General features: G+C 37.5%; 1 protein-coding gene across 1 annotated transcript in view; it reads left to right on the plus strand.

Annotated features, from left to right (window-relative positions):
- Window positions 1-23,563, plus strand: part of MARCHF11 (membrane associated ring-CH-type finger 11) — a 108,024-nt gene that overhangs the window by 1,644 nt on the left and 82,817 nt on the right. The window contains exon 2 of the mRNA XM_046671150.1: window positions 164-319. Within this exon, the coding sequence (XP_046527106.1) occupies window positions 164-319 (156 nt within the window). The remainder of the gene's footprint in view (window positions 1-163; window positions 320-23,563) is intronic.

Consider the following 23,563-nt stretch of genomic DNA (forward strand, 5'->3'; position numbering starts at 1 on the left):
AGTTTCATTCCCATCAGAAGTATAAAAATTTAATTTCATTTTCTAGGATAGAATTTGATGCTTGTATCCTTGTAAATGGCTGTGAAACAAAAGAAAGCGGGTGTTAGATTTTTAAAATAGAGGCACGAGCATAACTATTCATTCTGAGCCGTTTTCCTTTCAGGGGGAACTGTTAAACCCCTGCCGATGTGACGGGTCTGTTCGTTATACACATCAGCTCTGCCTGCTAAAGTGGATCAGTGAGAGGGGTTCCTGGACCTGCGAACTCTGCTGTTACAGATACCATGTCATAGCCATTAAAATGAAACAACCTTGCCAGGTACACATGTGTGACATTTTTTTCCCCTGAAATCATTTTGCTAAACATGAGTGCACTTGAGTTAAGTTATTACTAAGGATATTTACATATACTACTTAAAAACATTTTATGCAAATCACAGTAAAACCAAGATTTAGAATTTGTAGAGATGTGCTTTGAGAAATCTGTGGCATTTTTATCTGAGAAACTCAAGACATTTTATTCAAATGGTTTCTTTTATTAATTTGTTGTTTATTAATGAGATTATACCCTTCTTTGTTTCTAAAAGGGCAAGTTGGTAAATGGTTTATACTCCAATTAAATCAATATTATGAATTAGAAATGTTACACAGTTTATTTTAGTAATATTTTCTTAATTTAAGCATTGAAGCCCTGGATGGGCTCCATTTATGGGAAACAGGTGCACATAAAGCAAAATTTTACTAGTCTGGAAACTTTAGTTGAATCTATTAGTTCTAATCTGAACACACTTTTCATTTAACCAGGCTTTCTTTTTCATATGAGATTTTTTCACAGTTGAATTTTAGCTAGTTTCATTCTTTGCTGTGTTCAACTACATAGTGGATGCAGAAGTATTCCCAGCAGTTACTCTCAATAATACTACTGAAACTGCATATATTCTTAAACTTTTTGTGTATAGTCACATAATGACGCAATCCTACCCTACAAATGCCCCTGGAAAAATTGGCTTTGGTTTTTTTTTCATGGTGGAATTGATTCAGTTCTTTAAATAGATTGGTGTAGTGTAAAATACAAACTATTAAGAATGACATCTAAGGCAGAATAGTGTGTAATTGATGAAACCTGGTGGTGACATGGGGCTGAAGTTAAGCAGGTATCAGAGAGTAGGGTTCAAGACACAGAGACAGAAGAGGTAATGGAAAGAAAAGGAAGAGGGAATTGGAAAGGTCGGAGGGGAAAAAAGTAATAAAATCTGGTATTCCCTGTTTCTATTTAAATTACCAAATTTAGTTTGCATTGAGCCATATAAAATAGGTGAAATTGTTAGTGTTTGTAGAAGGAACCTGGAAGGTAAATTACTACTGCATTAATAATTCAAATTTCATAGTTTTTAATTTCCGCCTCCTTCATATAGTTTACAATTAATTTGCATCTCTGATACTCGCCATTTAAGGCATGATTAGCAAGGATGAGATGAAAATAGGAATTTTCTCAAGCTGACCTAAGGCTTATAAATAATTTGGAAAGAAGAAGAACTAATGTAGATGAGTGATAGGCAGACACCTGACACATTTTCCCAGAACCTCTAACTGATTGAGCTACTTGTGTATCAGTTTATGAATCCATTATAGTTGTCTTAAAAAACAAATGGCACCATGTCTAAAGACCAGGATATGAGTAGTATAATTGAATCTACAATAATTTTATGAATAGAAATATGTGGATATGAGAAATGGAGAGCTTTGGGGCTTCAGTCAAAAGTCCTATGAGAAGTGCTATGATTGAATGTTCAAGAGCTCAAATAAAATGCCAAATATTTAAAAAATTTTACCTTATGGCTATTACATATCAATTTATTTGGGATGATTACTTCTGAAGTAAATAGAAGTAGGTCCTTGATATAGTTTTAAAATAAAGAAGAGACAAAGGGCTGGGGCAAAAAATACACCTTACTAATTCTGTTCCTATAGCATAATGAATTGATTACCACTGTGTTTTGCTTCATTAAAAAAATTCAATAATTATTTTAACTAAAGCAATTCCCCAAAATGTGTATATGATATGACCAAAAAAATCAAAACAAAACAAAAAACAACCAAAACCCCCAAATTTACTGAGTATTACTAATACATTTAGGAATAATTTTATGACAACATCATGCAAATATTATCATGATCTATAATCAGATCTGTTTGTAGCAGTGAATTAGAAAATAGTATTTAGAAACAAAGTTGATATGAGTGTGATGATGATAGCCCAAGAAAAGAACTTTTAGGACTATGTTATATACATGTAAAACTCAGTACTCTTAATGAACAGAAATCAGATATAGGGTTCCCAAAGTGTGGATTCTTATACTTGGGGGTAGTTTATTCTCAGATAAAGTTTGACTGATTGTCTGACATTTCGGTTATGGATGACCCTCAAACTGAGCATTAACTCTGAGTTTTGGTTTTCTCCCTTGCTGATGTGAGGCCAAGTAGATTTAGCATCTATCACATTCACGCCCTATGGTGTGGTAGAGATCCATTTCCTCATGGTACAGGATCAAATTGGAAGCCTGTTATGGCCCTCCCCTTCACTTTCCATATCCCTCTGTCCTAAGTATAGAGCCTTCCCATAGCCATGAATGGGGGGGGGGGTTCCTTGGATATAGAACAGAATAGAGAATAAATAATGATACTAAGAGAGCATTTACTGAACACTTACTCTGTGCCAGGCACTGTTCTAAGTGCTTTACGTATACTGATACTGATATTTAGTTTTCATAACAAACTTATGAGGTAGAGAATATCATTATCTCTGTTTTACACAAAGGGAAACTGAGGCACAGAAAAGTTAAGTAACTTGTATTAGGCACATATCTAGTAAAAAGCAAAGGCAGGATTCAGAGTTAGTTGGTCTGGCTCTGAGGTCCATGGTCTTAGCCCCTGTGCCCCATATTGGAAAGTGTTCTTTTTTTAAAAGTTTTTTTTAAGGATTGGCACCTGAGTCAGCATCTGTGTTGCCAATCTTCTGGGTTTTTTTTTCTTCTTCTCCCAAAAGACCCCCAGTACATAGTTGTATATTCTAGTTGTAGCTCCTTCTGGCTCTGCTATGTGGGATGCTGCCTCAACATGGCTTCATGAGTGGTGCTAGGTCCGCGCCCAGGATCTGAACCGGTGAAACCGTGGGCCACCTAAGTGGAGCATGCGAACTTAACCACTTGGCAACAGGGCCGGCCCAGAAACTGTTCTTCTTAACTCCATGATAGTCACCCCAAGTTTCTGGGTCTATCATGACTTATACTGTGTAATGCTGAGTCAAGCAAGAACTGGTTTCTGCCCAGGTCCCTTAGATGGTCTAGAAAGGCTTTGACTGTCCATCACTGCATGACAAACCACCTCAAATACTTAGTGGTTTAAACAACAACTATCATTTATTATCTCTTAAGAGTCTCAGTTGATTGAGGTCAACTGGGAGGGTCTTCTCCACATGTGGTGGCAGTCTGGAACTGTGATCATCCAGAGATTTGACTGGATTGGAATATCCAAGATGACTCATTCATTCGACTTGATCTTGGTGCTGGCTGTTGTCTGGAATCTCAGTTTGGGCTGTCACCTGGTGCCTCAGTTCTCTTTCCACACAACTTGGACATCTCACAATATGATGGTTGGGTTCCAAGAGCATGAAAGCTGAAGTGACAGATCTTTTAAGGCCCAATCTTGGAAGTCACACAGTTTCGTATCTGCTACATTCTCTTGATTAAAACAAGTCACAGGAGCAACCCAGATTCAAGAGAAGGAAAAATAGACTCCACGTCTGGAGTCTTCCTTTTTTTTAAAGAGAGTGGTCATCTTTACTGCAGGAGATATCTTCTAAAATGGCTCTATCTCCCTACCCTGGTCTCTGCATTTGGTTCTTGGTTAGCAGGCACCACCGTAACTTCCATCCCAGGGCTCAGAAACAAGGTTAAAAAAATGTATGTGAGGTTGATTCTATCAGTGGTGCTTGGTGCATACGCTCCAGCACTTTCGTAAGTGATTATTACCAGATTGTACCTCCTGATGTTCAAAGGGACATGGGGACAGAGTGGAGAAGGGAGCAGCTAAGCAGGAATCTGGTGTGTGTGAGAGAAACATGATGCAATGATTCTAAAACCTGAGTTTTACTTGTTTTTCTCATTGAGATTAGAATTCTTTGAGAATTTGGGTCTAAAGCTCCACATTTCGTTGGATTTCAGTGATGCTCAGCAGCATGACCCAATAGAAAACTGATGTATCCTCTACAACATATTAAAACCTTAATTGTTGTATCATTAGCAGTAGGAGTTAATTAAGACATTTGAAGTAATTAACATGCGTTTACCTTCCTACCTACTTGCAGAATTCGTTTTATTGATTAACATATTCAAGATGATGCATTAATGATATTTTAAGAGTAAAAGCTAATTCTGTTTTGAATCTCATAGTATGGTATAAAATTAGTGGAATCTAAGAGCATATAAGATGAAATTTATTTTGAGATGTTGGTGACATTATAAACTAATTAAGCTATATTCAAGTTTATGAATGCTTTCAATACTTTGTCAAGAAATATAGATGTTTGGAGAGAGAACATTTACTAGATAAAGTATTTTACAGGAAACTTAAAACTTGTTATTAAAGATGGACTGTACCGCCCAAACATAGAAAAATACAGTGTAAATGGAAGGTAATAGCTATGTTACCTTGGACAAGTTCCTTAACTCTTTGTGCCTCAGTTAACCCATCTTTAAAAGATAATAATGGCATCTATTTTATACATTATTTTGAGGATTGAATACATAAATATATTTATGTATTTACATATACATAAATATAGTATAGCTTATGTATATACTATATAAACATAGTATAGCTTATATATGTGTTCTATAAATATAGCATAGCTTAGAATAGTGCCCAGCACGTAGTAGGTGACATTTCAGTGTTGGATCTGATTATTTTTACTTATTCAATCAACTAATAGATGAGACCTTGACTTGCTTACAGCAACAGTGCTCACTGGCCTCTGTTGTTTCTTTCAATCTCTTGTCACCAAAGTGAAGTTAATGACTCCTCTTTCCACATCATTCTTCGTTCCTGCATTTTAACTCCCTGCTTATTCTGGGAGAGCCCATCTCAGTTTCTGATCAAATTTGTTGTCATAAATAATGAACAAATCAGCATTTTAAAAATCAGGTGTAATGAGATATAATGATCTCAGTACATGGGAACTTATTTACCCTCCGGATGTCCCTGCCCGTGGGTCTCTATTGGCGTTTGCTCATAATCCCAGTTATGAGATGTTTTTACATGTGGCCAAGAACAGTGCAGTGCTATTCTGTGTCATTGGGCAGCCATTGTTTGTTTATCCTCTGGAAAGCCCCCTGTTGGGTGGGGTGTGTGTGGTAGGCAGGAGGTCCGAGAAGCCCCAGATCCCTGGGGGGCAATCACGAAGGGGCACAGGCCGGTGGCTGAGCATCAGGCGCAGCGAATAGTGGTGTCCATCCCGTTTCCTTCCTCCTCCTCCATTACTCAGAGCACAAGAGGAAAGGACCAGGGCAGGACTTGCGCGGGAAGGAATTGAGACTTGCACGTGGGCCATATTCCTTCACAGGTATTAGGCCCCTGGCCATTTTTACTAGCCTCTATCATTTTTATTAGACTTCCACTTACTGCTTTTCCTTTGAACACTTACAGTGTGCTGTCAGCAACAGGTTTTCTCATAGCAGTAAGAATGACTGGGAAGTCTCCTAGGGAGAATAGTTTGAGAGTATTTTTCATTTTTATCCATATTCTTAAAACCCTGGGATTCATCATGAAAGCTGTGAATTAGAGAGGAAGTTGGCACCATATACACTCATCTTGGCTGTCGTTTTAAGATACAGCTTCTGGACCTATTTGTAAAGTGTTAATAGAACTTTAATTAACTTCTTGAGGCCCCTGTGGTCATTATTTTCCTGAATGGGGCTCTGTCGTGAAAGGGGTATTTCCACCTTCAGAAGTGATTAAGTTGCTCTCATGATGTAGCTGATACACTAGGAGAAGCTGACAAATTATCATTGAAAATTGACCGTGATTTTGAAAATGTTTTAAGAACCCATCAGAGCATTGGCTTTATTGGCGTTGCATGCTGTCATTTGAAATACTACTTCAAGGCATTTTATGGATTAAAAATTTCTACAACCTCGTTGACCTGGTGAGCCACCACTTTTCTTTTCTTTTTTCTCTGTTGCTCTCACTAACATTCTCTGTAAGTTTAATAGCAAATGACAAGAGGAGGGGAAGCTCTTCATTACCATGCCTGAACAACTGGGAAACAATGTTAAAATGTAATATTTTAATGCATATTCTGGCATATTTTATAGGTAATTAAAAATATCAAACAACACATCACGAGGCAATTTTCTCGCTTTTGAAATTATTTTTGTTTCATTTGCTTACTACTTCTCAAGACACATGAATCTTCATTTTACTCACTAGAACTGATTAATGATTCTCTACTGAATAAAATATGTAAATTATACTTTGTCTACTGCTATAGCCGACTCATTCACTATCTAGGCTGTGTGTACAGTGATTTTACAATTTATCTCAAAGCCACATGCTTCTGAGAAGGTAGTACAAAGAGATGGAGGCCATTTAGAACATTGTGTCCTGGCATTTGCTTTGAACCTTTATATAGAGAGGATTGGGGATGATGTGGTCCCAATGGATGATACTCTCCAGAAATTTCTTCTCTACACACATTTGCTTTACTACGTTTTCTAGCTCTTTTTAAATATTTCCCTTCTGACAACTTTCTCTTCTTTGCTGTCTTGGCCTCTCCACCCAGCTGCCCGTAGAAGAGAGAACCTTCTCTGGGGTGGAGCTGGGCAGTCTTACTGGTCCAACCAAGGTTGGGTGGCGGGAAGATTTGGCAGTGTTTGGGTAGAGGAACCTAGCGGGCTCCAAAATGTCTTCACTTGATGACATTTATCTTATTATTTAAACCAGAGGTCAGCAAATATGTTCTGTACAGAGCCAGATAGTAAATATTTTAGGCTTGAAGGCCATTATAACTACTGTCCTAGTGGGAAATCTGACACAGACTTTATAGATGAATGAGCATGGCTGTGTTCCAGGAAAACTTCACTTGTAAACCCTGAAATTTGAATTTCACGTAACCTTAATGTGTCAGGAAGTAGTATCCTTCTTTTGATTTTTCTCTCCCCAACTATTTGAAATTTAAAAACTCGTGGGCTCTGCTAAAACAGGTGGTATGCTGGTTTTGGTCCACTTGGATTTGGCGGTAGTTTGCCAACCCCTAATTTAAATAAATGGAGTACTGATATGGACTTAGGTGTTTTCTGACCTCTTAGAGAATTAAATGGGTGAAGTGTTTTAAAATTTTTATGTGTTTCTTTGTAGTTTTGAGTGAAATTATCATAAACATATCATTTAGAAAATGGTGGCACTGTAGCTCCATTATGAAATGCTATTAACTTCTTAATATTAAATATTAAAACCATCGTTTCTTCCAAACAGTTTCTTGGTTGTATCAGACTCAAATCCCAAATTTCCAGGAGTAGCTTTAGCTGAGTCAGGAGTAGAAGGAAGGATATCTCAGAAGAAGCCTTCAGTGTCCGTGGAACGAGCCATCCTCTCACCTCACTGAGTTCTGGAATGCATTTTAGAGAATGCTCACAGGTCTGGCCCTAAAATAGGTCCTCTCAGGCTCTCCGCAAGCCTGCAGGGGTGCTTAGAAGATCCCCTTTTGAAAGTCTTAAAATGATATTGTTTTAGTTTGCTTGGGGTTTCCAAACTTGCCTTCTAAGAGGGCAAGCATAACAGTGAACGAGACAGGTTTTACAACAAATTAAGTAACACAGCTCAATATAGCTTGAGATTCACTTTCTTGGTCACTTTGTGGATATTCAGTGAATATTTGTGGTATAAATGAATGAATGAATGAATGCATAAGCGAGTGTTTTAGTAAGGTGGACGGAAATATGGGGATCATGTTCACATTTCTGCAGTGAGAATGTCTTAAAAAAATCAAACTGCCTTCATTGCTTACACATTACCCATCTCCTGATGGTTAACTTTCAAGTTGTTTTTAAGTTGATCTTCTAATAATCCTCTTCTGAATCTGCCTGGGCAAATATGTTCAGTTCCTCAAACCACAGGAAAAATCTTTAAGAGTGGGATCTATTTTTAAATACCTAGAATTAAAATAAAAAGGTTCACTGAGACATTATCTGCTCTTTTCAAAAAATAAAATGTCATGAAAAAAGACTCAGTGGATGTGAAATTACCCATGTGTGATACACTTGCTTGCTTGAGTTGTCGCTGGTTGAAGGATTTCATCTAGCGTTTGTTCAGAGAATTTGTTGGAAATTTTCCTTTATGATTGTGGGTATAGATGGGCTGCTAAGAATGTCTACTGGGTATAATTTTTTTGGTGTGAAATCTGCCACCTGGCTGAAAACAAGGTGACTTTTTTTTTTTTGATGACCAGTTTATACAGTTTTAACATAGCTTCAAAAACGATTTTTCCACTGGTGAATACAGTACTCCAACATAGGGAGATGTGGCAAGAGAACAGACTGTTTCCTCCTTGTCCATTTCCTGGTTGGCCTTGGCGTGTGGCTTTGCTCGGATGTGACTGATGTTTACTAAAGGGATTGGAACAAAGGAGACTCAGCTTCCTTCTATTTTGGGGCCTTCTAAGAGTAGAATGGGATGACTCTGAGGGCAAAGCGAGAGTGCTTCCAACCCTTCAGTGTTGCAGGGAGTGGACTAAGGAGATAATCACCTAGAATTACAAGTAAGTGGATGGTAGATACTGAGGACTCGGCCAAGCCTACCTTGTGGCTTGTGCTTTCTGTATCCTTGGATATTTGACAGCATCTTCCCTGTGAGTGTAACTCATAATTCAACAGCTGTTCTATGTGATTTAGCCAAATGAAGTCCCATAGAAGTAGAGGGGGACCGGAAGCAGTCACATGGGAAGACGTGACAAAAACCTGGAAGCATTTCTAGGTAGGGTGAAGCCAATAAGAGAACTTCTTGAGGAGACCTTTCTTATTCCGTCCTTCCTTTAGGTGTGGTATGCTCTGAAACTACCCTCTAAAAATTTGCTGTCTCTCTGCTTTCTCTCTCTTGGAGCTAGTTCATTTTGACTGATGACACCTGGGCAATGTGTCCTTATCACAGTAACAGAGCTCCATTGCTTGATGTGCCTGTTAGTTTTGTTAGTCATTTTGGTATGCTAGTTATGCGCAAGTGGTCAAAGCTTAATTTGGGCACAGGAGCCCTCCCCGTAAGCATCCAGCTCTTATTTTGGGAAGCCTCTAGGCACTCCTTTGTTATATATGGACTGCAGTTGTGCCGTGACACTTGTTTGTGTCATGACTCCGTGTGACAAAATAGTTCACCTAAACAAGGAACTATTTCAGGAAATTGACCCAGGCTCACCTTGGTTTGTTCAAACTGTTAAAAGAAAGATTTTAAGATAGATAACATCTCTCACAAGTATCAGGGAATTTTACTTAGCTTCTTGTGAAAGAGTATTCCAGAAGCCATAGGAAGTACTTTCGCTTGTTTCTCTCCCCCACTCCCTCCCCAGTATTAATTTCTTTTCTGTTGTTACATTTGCAGATGTTTTACATACATATTTATCTAACTGGCCACTCTTTTCTTTTTTTTTGTTTGCTTTTTTGGTGAGGGAGATTGCCCCTGAACTAACATCTGTTGCCAATCTTCCTCTTTATTTTTCCCCCAAAGCCCCAGTACATAGTTGTATATCTAGTTGTCAGTCACTCTAGTTCTTCTATGTGGGCTGCCACCACAGTGTGGCCTGACGAGCAGTGTGTTCCTCTGAACCCAGGATCCAAACGAATGAACCCTGGGTTGCTGAAGTGGAGCACACAAACTTAACCATTTGGCCATGGGACCAGGCTCTGTGAACTCTCAATTTAAAGAAAAAAAAGAATATAAAAAAAATTTATAGTAGAGTAGAAAAGAGTACAGGATTTGCCAGGCATATATTTAACATTCAATAAATGTTTATCTTCCTTCTATGTCATCCTTTTTTTGACAACATCTTCCTTGTATTTTTTTAGTAGGGGCAGGTAGATGGGAGGTTTCCAGGGCAACTTCCGGTCTTTAGAAGAGAAAGACACAATGAATAGGGTTGATGATCCTTGACCACATTGTATTCTTTAGGACCACGTGTGCCCAAGCTCAAACCTAGAAGTTGTAAGAAAATCTTGAATGCAAGACCACCTTTGAATTCCCCTTTGCCTTTCATGTTGTCTTCCTTTGCCTTTCAGTCATACTGCCATAGCTTCTATTAAAGTCATTTTCAGATCTAGACAAGACTTTCAGCAATTTGAGAAGCAGAAAGGAGTGAGAAAATGCTAAGCCAACAAGATTACAACTAATTCTGCCAAAATTTGTTGTGTAGCTTTGGATGACAAATGCTTCTTAGACTATGGAGGGAAAGACTCTTAGATATTGAAACAGTTTTGAGTAACTTGGTGATGAGTCTCCCCACATCCTTCTGCCTCTTCTCTCTGACCTGCACCCTACTGAGACTGAAGATAATATTTGTTACAGAAAAGGAAATTTGAGATAGAAGTATGCTACTTTCGTTTTGGACGTGATTAAGCTCGACTAGAGTAAACTTTAGTGGAAAAACGGCAACCATTCCTTGAGTGGCCTGTGGGGACAATTTCAATGCCAAGTGATGATGAATGCATGGAGATTATTAATATAATATGGCATAACAATGGACAAATATGTGTTTATTTTTGGTGTAGAAGATGATTTTACTCATGTCAAGGGATTGCCTTAGAATAATTCATCTTTGTTATTTTCTACTATGAATTATATAATCAGTAATTTTCTATTGATTATTTTTTCACTCATTCAACAGATTAACCACTGCTATGTAGCAGGCACTGTTCTAGGCCCTAGAACTACAGAGTTGGTTAAAACAGGCAAGATGTCTGCTTTTAAATTTAAGTTCTTGATAGTGAGGGACAGACAATGAATAAGTAAATAAATTTTAAAAACTAGGTAATTATAGATTATGTTAATAACTCTAATGAAAATAAACTGGGTAATTAAAAAAGGGTATACTAGAATGAGCCATGTGGTACTGGATTAAAGTTGGAAACATTAGTATATACTCATGTTTACAAATGCTTGCATATGGAAGTATTTATAGATGTGTCCTTATGCACGTGTTAGTGTATACACTTCCATGTCCTAGCTCTGTCTGTTGAGAGGACCTAATAGCAGTGACACACAGCAATAATAAGCTCACCTAGCATCGGATCTTTTGTCTCCAACAAAAGGAACCAGTTTCATATAGGATGCTATTCTTATACAAGATGAGACTTGAGTATCTTGTACTAGAAAATAAAAAACTGCTCAGAAAACAAAAAGATGGAGTACAGCAAAGGGACATAAGAGCCCACTTGGAAGAGTCCCCAGTGGCTAAATCTGGAACATTTTGAGCCATGAAATAAATCGTCCCCAGTGGCTAAATCTGGAACATTTTGAGCCATGAAATAAATCATATAACATTGGATTATAATTCAAACTATGGTATAAACATCCATCAGTGCATACTGATATAAATAAATGATTGAATGAATAAGTAAATAGGGCAGAAGAGATGAATCTCTCTTACAGAAGAATTCCAAGTAATTTATTTATATATTGCCCCCTCCGGGAGGTGGAGCTCAACTCTCCTTACCCCTTGCATGTGAGCTAAGCTTAGTGACTCGTTTCCAAAGAATGGGTTGGGTACAGGGTGGAAAGGGGGTGGGGGGAGAACCTTACAGTAGAGAAGCCTGGAAAACACTACTTTAGCCAGGTGATCATCGACATTATCTGTGATAAGTCATGTTGATAACATATGCCCTTGGTGTGATGTGATGAGACTACTTTACCTTTGTGCTCTTCCTCCTAAAACCCCATAACCCTATTCTAACCATGAGAGAAACATCAGACCAAACCAAGTTGGGAGACAGTCTACAAAATACCTGACCAGTACTCCTCAACACTGTGAAGAAAAAACAAGGGAAGTCTGAGAAACTGTCATAGACCAGAGGAAGCTAGGAGAGGTGAGAACTAAATGTAATTTGGTGTCCTGGATGGGATTCTGGAACACAAAAAGGACATTAGGGAAGAACTAGTGAAATCCTAGTAAAGGGTGGTACTTAGTCAATAGTAATGTGCCAGTGTTGGTTTGTTAGTTGTGCCAAGTGTACCACAGTAATGTAAGATGTTAACAATAGGGAAAACTGTGTGCAGGGCATATGGAAACTCTTTGTACTATCTTTGAAACTTTTATGAAATCTAAAACTACTCCAAAATTCAGTTTATTTTAGAAAGAAAAAGAATATGAGGAAGTCCAAGCATATCTAGATAGAAGGGTTAAGGAAAGTCTTTCTGAGGAGGTGACGTTTAAGTTTAGACCTAAAGGTTGATGATGATCCCACTTTTGAAAAACACTTCGAAGAGCATTCTGGAAGGGGGAGCAGATAAACCAAAGACTAAGTAGGAGAGAGCTTGGTGCATTGGAGGGAATAAAAAGAAGACTGTGACAGAGGAGGAGTTGGCGATGTTGTTGGGGAAGTAGAGGTGTGCCTTTCCACATAGGCCATCATGAGAAATTCGACAGCCTAACATTCTAAGAGCATTCTAAGAGCAATGGGAAGTCATTGGAGAGTCTCAGGCAGAGGAATAATAATAATAATAATAATAATAATAATAGTAATAGATGCCTGTGGTTGTTTGTGAAGACTAGATTGGAGAGAGGCTGAGCTGAGAGCAGGAATACTGTTAGAATGCTCTCTTGATAGATGGGAAAGACATAAGAGTAGCTCATGCTAGGATGATGGCAGCACAGAAGAAGAAAAGTGTATCTATTTGAAAAATATTTTGAAAGTAGAAGCAACAGTTATTTTGTTTTCGTTTCTGTAATTTATTTGATGACAGAATATCTCCTCAACTGACTTGAAGCTATTCAGTTTTATCTATCTCAGTTAGTGTCAATATTCATATATTTTGCCATAGAAATATTGATTACTTACAGGATATTGACTTAGACCCTGCTGAGGGTGTGGGATGTTCCATAATATATTGAAAATGCATCATATCCTATTTTTTTTTATTAATTTGGAATTCCGAAACAAAGGACCCAAAGTGTTTTGGGTAAGGGATTTTGGCATAACACAAGGTCTATCCTGGAGAACGTTCCATGTACTCCTGAGGAGAATGTGTATTCTCCTGTTGTTGAGTGGTGTGTTCTATAAATGTCTGTTTGGTATAGTTGGTTTATAGTGTTGTTCAAGTCTTTTATTTCCTTATTGATTTTCTGTCTAGTTGAAAGTGGGGTATTGAAGTCTCCAACTGTTATTGTTGAATTGTCTATTTCTCTCTTCAGTTCTGTTAGTTTTTGCTTTTCGTATTTTGGGGCTTTGTTGTTAGGTGCGTATACATTTATAGGTGTTATATTTTCTTGATGGATGGATCATTTTATCATGATAAAATGTTCTTTGTCTCTAGTAACAATTTTTATCTTAAAGTCTGTTTTATGTGAAATTGGTATAACCACACCAGCTCTCTTGGTTGGTATATATATATCTTTTTTTATCCTTTTACTTTCAACTTATTTGGTCTTTGAATCTACGGTGCATTTCTTGCAGACAGCGTATGGTTGGATCTTTGGGTAAGGGCATTTGGATCTGTACATGGTTATTCCTGGAATAGAGCCTTATGAAAATCAACAAATGTTATTGAACTTGTTTTCTTTGTGAAGTTATCAATTTAGGAGAATCTATGATTCTGCATCATGGTGATTATGTGCTGTATGAGATTATGTGTTTCAAAGCCCTAATTGAATATTCTGTTAACCTGTGTGGTTATGCAATTGTTTTCTCCCATAACTTGTGAAGAAACTAAGTGATTTTTCTCTATCCTCTCCTCCCTGCATCACCTGAGACTTGGCGTGAGTAATTGAGGAGTTGTGGGACCCTGTGCTTTTCTAGTAAATAGGAGATTCTTATTGCCGCTCATAGTCAGCTGCTTCTTCCAAGTCTCTGGAGCCTTCTGAGTATGAGTATGTTGACACAATCAGCCCTTGTAACTTAAACCCATCCTTTAAAAAATTTGTTATGCATCTTCTGGAGGGGTTGGAATTATATCAGGATCGATGTGATATAATGGAAAAAGCAGGGACTTAGCAATATGCAGACCAGGGTCCAAATTTTAGCTCAGCCACTTCCTAAACTCTGTGACCAACAATAATACCGTATGTATTAATTCCTTAATGTTGTTGGGATGGTTAAATCAAGTAACATTTTCAAAGTTCTTGGCATGTGATGGTGTTTTATTGATTCCTGACTCTTAACCTTATTAGAACAATGGTTGTAATGCATACAGTTTTGCCAGATTTTGGATTTGTTGTTTATTCATTTATTTATTCATCCATTTGATAATCCAACAAATATTTATTAATTACTTGCTAGTTGCCAGGCACTATTCTAGTGACTGGGGATGAACAAGAGTAAAGAAAATAAATAAAATCCCTGCCCTCAGGGGCCATACATTCCAGAGAGGGAGACTGACAATATACAAGTAAAAATTTCCAGTAAAATAATTGGTAGATTAATTAGTAGTAAGTGCTAAGGAAGAAACATTGGGCAAAGAAGGGAGATATGAAATGTCGAGAAGGAATGGTTAAAATTTTATATAGAGTGATGAGGGAAGTCTACTAATCTGTGATCTTTGACAGAAATTTTTTTATATATGGCTTCTGGAAATAGAAAATACTAGTGATTGTTTACTATGATTAATTTTCGTACTGAAGTACATTTCATTCTGGGTTTTACTTTTCCGTAAATGAACTGGAAACTTCATATTTATAGCCTATAGTTTTATAATTTGCATTAGTATATTAAAAGCCTTGATAGTGGCCCAATTTCCTCAATCCATTTGTATATCTAGGATATTATGGTGAAGATTCAAGACATTTGTTTTAGGAGCAAGAAGAAAAGTACAATTCGACAGAATTAAGATAGAAAGAACAGTGAAAAATGTATTCTAGATTCTAGAATTGCAGATGCTCACTTTGCTCTTCTGAGTTATTTAAAATATTTATGTTGCCACATTCACTGTTCAATCTACAGAATTATCAAGGGGTTAAGATCGTAAATAAAAGCCATCATATATGAGGAATTCAGCCTATTTTTAATTATAATTTTAATATTGATTTTTATAAGTATAGTGATAGTAAAACAAATAAAAAACTAATATTGAGCCTATTTTATCTTGGATAAGTACATATTTTTCTGTTGAAAAATATACAATTTCTGAGATGGATTGTTTTGAAGAGAATCTCCGTCATCTCATTGAATGTTGTTTAGGAAACTTGGCTATTTGGAGAATGAATGTTTGAGGCTATAATTTTCTAGGTAATACAATTGGGAGATATTGAAGTGGCTTGTACATGACTTGGCCACTATGAAAGTTATGCAATGACTTAAAGAGGGGAAAAGACTTTTTATGTTGCTCCTGGAGCTACAGAAATTGGCATTTGGGCTTCCAAAATCCATGTGAAATAAATGGCTTCCATTAATCAGTGCAACTGGATGCTGGGCAGCCCATCTTTTTTGAATCTGTGCCATTGACAGAGAATGTGAATATAAAGGCGTTTTGGAGGATGAAATCTACTTCCTCCTCTTCAGAAAACTTTTAATAATACGGAAACATTATGTTTGAGCTTATGATACTTAGTGAACCAAAATGGAATAATCAGTTTCCCACATTTGATGGGAAATGTCATCTGTAACTTAAAACTCTTAGCTTTCAAAGGCCATAAGAATAAGTAGTTTGTTAAGAATCTATTTTCAGAAGAAAAGTGATGATCATTTCATGGGGAGTAAGATGTTATATTTATGAACACATGCAGGAAGAGAGAACATTCTTAGGATAATTATTCTCCATGGAGCCCTTGTCTGGATTTCCTGTATTTGCCTTCATAGTGGACTAGTTTAGATCATCTGTTAAAAGTTTAAAGCCTTTCAAAATAAGTCAGTAGTGGCAGCCAGGTCTTGAGGGTTTATTTGAAGAAGCCCCTGGTATTGGATTTCTTTCCCCAGTTCGATGTCGGGAAGAGCTCACTATGCAACTCCGCCCCCTAGCGTTTCCTGTTAATTATAGTTGTGGCTTGAAGTTTGTCCCAGGGTGCACAGGCTTTGATTAGGTTAGAGAGGTTTCTATATTTTTTCATCTTGCTCGAAAATAAGTTTGGCCCAGGTTCCATTTATTTAAAAGGCTTTGACATCTGTTATTGTTTGTCTAATTTGTTTCAGAAAAGGTACCTGTTTTTCTATTTGATTGGATTTCAATTAAATCAAACATTTTCTGTTTTCCTTATTCCACTTTGCAGTTTTGAGTAATTAAATTTTACTCTGTTCAGAGATTTTTGAATAGCTACTGCTTAAATAATTTAAGAATGTAAAGCATGTGAACTCAAGCAGAATGCTGAATTCGTTTAAAGTTATTTTAGAGAATGCCTTCAAATTTTGATTGCCCTTTGAATATCTGCATATAAGAAGTTTAAATAGAAGATAATTATAATATCTAGTGGTCTCTGCCAAGATGTTTGTAGTATATTGACAATCAAGTATTTTAGATATTTTTGTCAAACAAGACAAAAAGAATGCTCCTTCTTTGCACTCATGTATCTAAAAGCATGTTGACCAAATATTGGGACTGTTGTGTTATTGGAAAGAGAAACAGCAGTTGCATTTCAGCTTCTTTTGTTTGGCTTTAGTTTTTTCAAAGAGGGCCTTTTTTTTGCTTACGGCAACATTTTTAAAGAGAATTAGATAAGAAGCAATTTTCATGATGTAAAACTTATGAATTATATTTGAAAATGAGGTTTTTAATTACTCCTGATTGTTTTACTAATGGCAAGCCATCTTGCTTGAGGGGGAAAATTTTTCCAAGCGGTTTAAGTTCTTAGTTAACAATCTGAGGATCCTTAATTAAGCAGTAGCTATTGAGCCAGGGCTGTCTCCTGAGGTCCCTCATCGGGAGGAGGGGGTGTGGAGAACGAGTTTCTCTGGCTGGTTGTGAATCCCCAGGAAAGGCTCTGTACCCTGGAAATAATAAAGACATAGAGGAAGGAAAAAGCAGAGAGAAATAGAATTTTGTTCTTCCAAATGGGAAATGTAATTTTGTTTTAGAGGTACAAGGCATTTCAAGAACACTAATAGTGGGTATTAGACGAGCAGATTATTTGTCTGGAAGCACATGCATACCCTTTCCATGTCAATGAGGCCACCATTACTCTTGGTGTGACGCACGGAAAATATGACCTATTGGTTACTGAAAATGAGCAATGCGTAAGTAGCTCCAAGAACTTTGTTTGCAGCACTGTCCCTGCCTTCTCGGATGACTAACTCATTTATCAAGAAGTACAGGAAAGCATGGCAAAAGGCGGGAGGAATGTTACGCTCTGTTAGCGAAAACCTTTTCAGGAATCATAGGCGAGGCTGGGCCTGTCGGAATATGAAGGTTCTGTTAGAGGAGAGTGTGGCCCTAACATTCTTTAAACATATTTCAAATTGGGATAAAGTGTGGGGGATTTTAAGTCAATCAGTCAATCAATATACAACATAGAAACACTATCTGTTACCTAAAGCTGTACATGTAGTTCTTTTGCCTTATCAAAGATTGAAATGTGTTTCTAGGCCAAAATAGATTTCGGAGAATATTTACAAAGCCAAACGTGATAACAATTGCATAAATTAGTATGGTTAATTTATATTCGAAGATCTTGGTAGTTAGTGTATGTTTTAGTTTGGACAGCTAGAAGAACATTCTTCCTTAGGTTTTGATACGGTAAGAAAAATGATTTATGTGACTTAGTATGTGCCTTTTTCTCTCAGCAGCAAACCGTAGGGTACGGAATGCCATAAACACACAGTAAATTAAAATTGTTTTGCATGGTCAATAACATGTTTCCAGCAGTTAAACCTTTAGCAAAATGCCTACCGTATTCATTTTTATGGCACAATTACAGCAAAGGCTAAGTACAAAACTGACACAGTTTTCAATGAAAGAGCATAAAGTTTCATTGAGAATAATTACGTTAATCACATTAATAACATATCTACGTTGCATGTTCTGTATTAAAACATATCCATTTAATCATTTCTTAGCAGCTGCACATTGATGTAAGATTAGTGTTCCCATAAAGAGCTATGAGAATATTGGCCATGGTGGAAGGCACTTTTAGTTTATAATATGAAGACAAGGCCCTTACTTCACATAAAGTACTAACATATGGGTGACAGTTGCATGATATGAAAAGTAACACAGTTTCTTATCAATGGTGAGTCAGAATTTGGCCAGCACTTTAGAACTAAGAGCTCATTTCTCCTGTAGTATCAGAACCCGATAATGGAATTTATTCTAGATGTCAGAACAAGACCAAACAGTGCTGGCAAAATAACTATACAATGATTAAATTATACAATTATTATCTTTTAACTTTAAGTATATAGTAAATCCATTCAGAATTCAGAATATAAATATAAACAAAGAATATATTGCTTTATTTACTCACTGATATTTATGGATTAAGGCTAACTTGATTGCATAGCAAACAGCGGTAGAAAGTGATGTAGATTAGACAGGCGTTTACTTTAAACAAATCCCAACATGTCATTTCCTGGACTGAAAATGTTTCTTAAGTGTGGTCGAGAGCCATCTGGAGTAGGAGGTTAAGAGTACGTTTGGGCATCTCCCCACATCCACGCTTCCTCAGGCTGACTATGGCTGAACCTTTGACGAGCTCGGAAAATAAGCATATTTATTACAAAGTTTGTGTTGCAGTAGGATGACAGCTTCTGGAGATGCTTACTGAAAATAATAATAGCTGCCATTTATTGAGCTCTTATGTGCCAGGCACCTTGCAAAGTGCTGAAGAGGCATTGATTGCCTCATTTAATTCTCAAAATGCTGTAAGAATGAGCAGTCTGGAAACATGCATCTTACTTTGAGGTGCTTCAGTTTAAATAGCGCCAACCAAGATTTACAGGATCCATCCAACTCTCTGGATTCCAGAAAAGTTTAAATCAGTTTGGGAAAATGGAAAGAACGCTTCCCAATCAGTTAGGGAGACTGAATGTTGGCTCATGAGCCGCTACACATCACTCTGGGATTGGGGTAAATCCAATAATCTACTAAACTGTTTTTAACCGCACAAGTAATTCAGGAAAACTTAATATTGTTAAAATGTATGTTAAAATTTAGATAATTCAGATAATATGGAAACCAGTGGAGAAAGATGGATAATCCCTCCTTTTTTTTACCTCCCAGGCCCCACGCCAAGCCATTACCTCAATCCAGGTGATCCCTGTTAAAAGAATGGTCTGCAGCTTCCTAGCACTCTTTGAAGAATGCCTTTATGTGTATATACAAACATCTGTGTATTTGTTTTCCCCACTTCCTGCTTTATTCTTCAGTTTCTTTCACTGGACAGAATATCAGTACATATGACTCTATTTTTTTTTTTTAACCGATGCATTATATTCTTCAGAATGAATCTAAAAATTTATTTAACAGTTTTCCTGTTGAGCGACATTTAGGTACTTTATGATTTTTCACTGCTAGAAAAATGCCGCAGTGAACTCTACACACACGTTGGGTGTATCACTGTAGGGTTGAGTGAGATGTGGAAATGTCCGGTTATGGAGTATGTGCCATTACGCTTTTGATAGATAGTTGCAAATCGCCCACCATCAGCACTGTGCTAATATGACTCTGTCAGCAATACAGGACAGTGGCCATATCCCCTATCCTCACAATCCTGGAAACCATTAATTATTAATTGCTAATAGATTAAATTACTAATGTTGCATAAAAGTGATACCTTGTTATTTTAATTTGCGTGTTTCCCTGATTACTAGTGGGCTCGAACCTTGCTTTCTATGTTTATTGACTCTTGGTATTTTTCTGTGTGTGATTTATATGTTCATATCCTTTGCCTGTTTTTGATCGAGATCAAGCTTATTAATTTAAAAAATTTATATTCCCATCATTACACACTTTTTTCCCATATCTTTTTTGCCAGCTTCACCTGTCAGTTTCTGTTGCATAACTTAAAATCTAATTGGGAGATAGAATTAACAAATCATCATGCAATTAGTTTTTAAACATGTGAGGATTATCTTTGTATTATGATTTCTAGCTCAATTCCCTTGTGATTAGAGGACACAGTTGGTATGAATTCATTCAGTATTTGCTGAGACTTGAATTTTGGTCAAATATTGATGAATTTCTATAGGTGTGTCATGTGTGCTTGAAAAAATGGTGTTTTCTCTGCAGTGGTGTGAGATACAGTTTCCTAAGTTTAATTGGATTGTTCAGTATGGCTTGTTCTACTCTTTAGAGAATTCTTTAAGGTTCTAAGGTGAAGCTAACAGATTTCCTGGACATGTAGCTACAGAAAGCCCCTTGCATCACTTTCCAAACCATGTCAGATAAGATTTGGTTTAGATGTCAGTGGTGGATACCAAATATATCTGAAACTCAGAAGAGATTGGAATTTCTTTCTTTCTTAAAAGTGTCAGGTAAGGTGCTCCAGGGCTGTGAAGGTGCTCCATGTGTCAGAGTCTAGGCTCTTCCTTCTATTGTCCTGATACATTGTGAGCTCTATTCCCAAGTTCACCTTATTACCCAAAATGGCTCTTTTGGCTCCAGACATTACATCTGTGTTCCAGCCAGGAGGAAGGCAAAAGAAGGGAAAGCACACCTCCCTAGAGATGTCTAGAAATGTCTAGAGGCCATTTCCCAGAAGTTGTGCGCAGCACTTCAAACTACATCCCATGGGCTACAACTTAGTAATATGATCACATCTAGCCACAGGGCAAGCTAGGCAGTGTGTGGTCTTTATTCTGATTAGCCTGTTCCCCCTCTTAAGAGCCTCTTCAGCAACTCCCACTTGCCTACAGGGTGACATTCATGCTCCCCAGCGTGGTAGCCAAGGTCTTCTTTGAGCTAGCCACATCTGAAGTTACCAGACATATGCCCTCTCCGTGTGCTTCTTATAACCTGTGATCCTGCCAAGTTATCCTTGTTTTCTCAGCACAAACTGTGAATCTGTCTTAGTTCCTGTGCTGGCGACACTCCTTTCTCATCTACGATGTCCTTTCTCTATTTTCTGCGTGGAGAAATCCCCTCTTGCTTTCCAAGCCTAATCCAGAATCTACTTGTCCACTAAGACGTCTCTGAACACTCCAACATGTGTGTAATCTTCTCCCTCTTGGAACTGCTGTGGCACGTGAGCTTTTCTGTGCTTCTGTAATTGTGTACGCATTCGTTCTCTGCTACACTGTGAGGCACTCGAGGGCAACATCGGTGCCTGAGTTATTTTTTCCATTCTCTGTGGTGCCTAGCAGTGTGTATAATGTTGGACCATGCATCTATAAAAGAAGTTAAGTGAATGATTGATTCCTTGGAAAATGTGTGCATTTAGTGCCATAATATTTATTTTATACAACCTAAATTATCCTATTACATTAATGTAATTTATACTCTGTGTGGTCCAAATGACATTGTTGGTGCTTGATCATAGTTCTAAGCAGAGAGATGCATTTAGTTCAAAGATAGTGTAACTAGCTGCAGGTGGTGAGAAAACATGATCCACTTACTGGCATATCTTAGTATTTTAACAGACTTATTCTCAGCCAAATAGAGGAAGCAGAATTTAGAAACAATGCCAGTTCCTGCAATTGGATTCATCAGGGGACACTTTATTTCATAAACTCTGGGAGAGAGTGATGGAACATCTTAGGCTCCATTTGTGTCTTTGATTGAGAATGAGAAATGGATGTCTGATGTTGCTGTGGAAGCTGTTTGTCGGTAACCTTTCCTGTTGCCTCGTACCTATCTTGTCTCAATCAGGATTTCTTTGCACCAGACTGGATCCTGCCATACTTTGTCTTAGTCTCTTTAAGATGAATGAATAAACAAAGCGTGATGTGGCTTGGGACATGGATCTTGATAACACCGTTATTTCTCTTATACCATACTTATACTCAGAACATGTGTTTTAACTATGTTTTTGTGTTTTGGTCCAGAAACTTGGAACAAATCTTGTGTTTGGAGAGACTGAAAAAGTTCTTGGTTAGACAGATGGGTAGGCAGGTAGAAACTCTCTGGTTTGTATCACACTCATCATAAGTATACCAACCATTGTGTATTCATCTTGATAGATGTGCAAAAATGCGTTTGGTAAAAGTCATTTATTCATAATAGAACTGTTAGTGAAATACAAATAAAAATAGGAAACAACTAAAATCCTCTTCATACTTAGTGACTGAGGTACTGGAAATACAACTATTAATGTCGGGATCAAAATGCGAGTGCCTGTTGTCACCACTGTTATTTGAAATTGTTCTGGACGTGCTAGCTAATGCAATCAGGAAAGAGAACAAAAAAGTGGGCAAAAGTACCTTTCCCCTACACTCGCATCAACAGAGAATATTGCTGTTTGCCTTCACCCAAAAATGACATCAGCAGCAAAAAAGCAAAGCCAAAAAGGTTATTATTATTTTATTTGCATTTCTTTGGTTAGTGGGGGATATTGGGTATCTTTTCATGTTTATTGACAGTGTTGAGTGAGATATGAAATGTTTACTTGTGGCAATATCTAGAGACATGGAAGAATTCTGGTTGACATCTCTTTTTAATAGCTCTCATCACACACACACACACACACACACACACTTAAACCAAAGATGCAAGACTATAAGCTGCCAGGTTTCTGTCTTTCTAGGAGACGGAATAATGAATCAAAGAGTGGGGAAGAGTCGGGGGAGTGGTTCTGGGAAAGGATTTGGGAGCTATAAACTGATCCTGTGTTTTTGGAGAGTGGTCTAGAAATGTTTATCACAGTAAAAACTCTTCGACTCTGACTTGGCAATCACACCTCAAGAGGTATACTCTAAAGATATAATTATACAAGTCTGAAATGATGTATGTACTAGGATATTGATTTCAGCCTTGTTTGTGATAGAGAATTATTGGAAAAGACCTAAATGCTCATCCATAGGCTAGTGAATGGCTATGTAAATGGTGGCACCTCGATGCAGTGGAGTACTATGAAGCCAATGAAATGTATTGACTTGCAAAGATTTTCACAACCTATTGTTGAAAACTAAAATCAGGTTACAGAACACATGTATGCTCTAATATCACCTTGTAGTTGAATAAGTAGATCTATATCTATGTATCTAAACATATCTATGAGTGTAGAGAAATAGCTAGAACAAAAATTTGCTAAAATATTGACACTGGGGGCCAGTCCCATGGCCAAGTGGTTAAGTTTGCTTACTCTGCTTCAGTGGTCCAGGGTTCCCTGGTCCAGATCCTGGGCGCAGACCTATGCACCACTCACCAAGCCATGTGGTGGTGGTATCCCACATAGAAGAACTAGAATGACCTACAACTAGGCTATACAACTATGTACTGGGGCTTTGGGGAG

Source organism: Equus quagga, chromosome 9 (assembly GCF_021613505.1).
Source record: "Equus quagga isolate Etosha38 chromosome 9, UCLA_HA_Equagga_1.0, whole genome shotgun sequence".
NCBI lineage: Eukaryota > Metazoa > Chordata > Mammalia > Perissodactyla > Equidae > Equus > Equus quagga.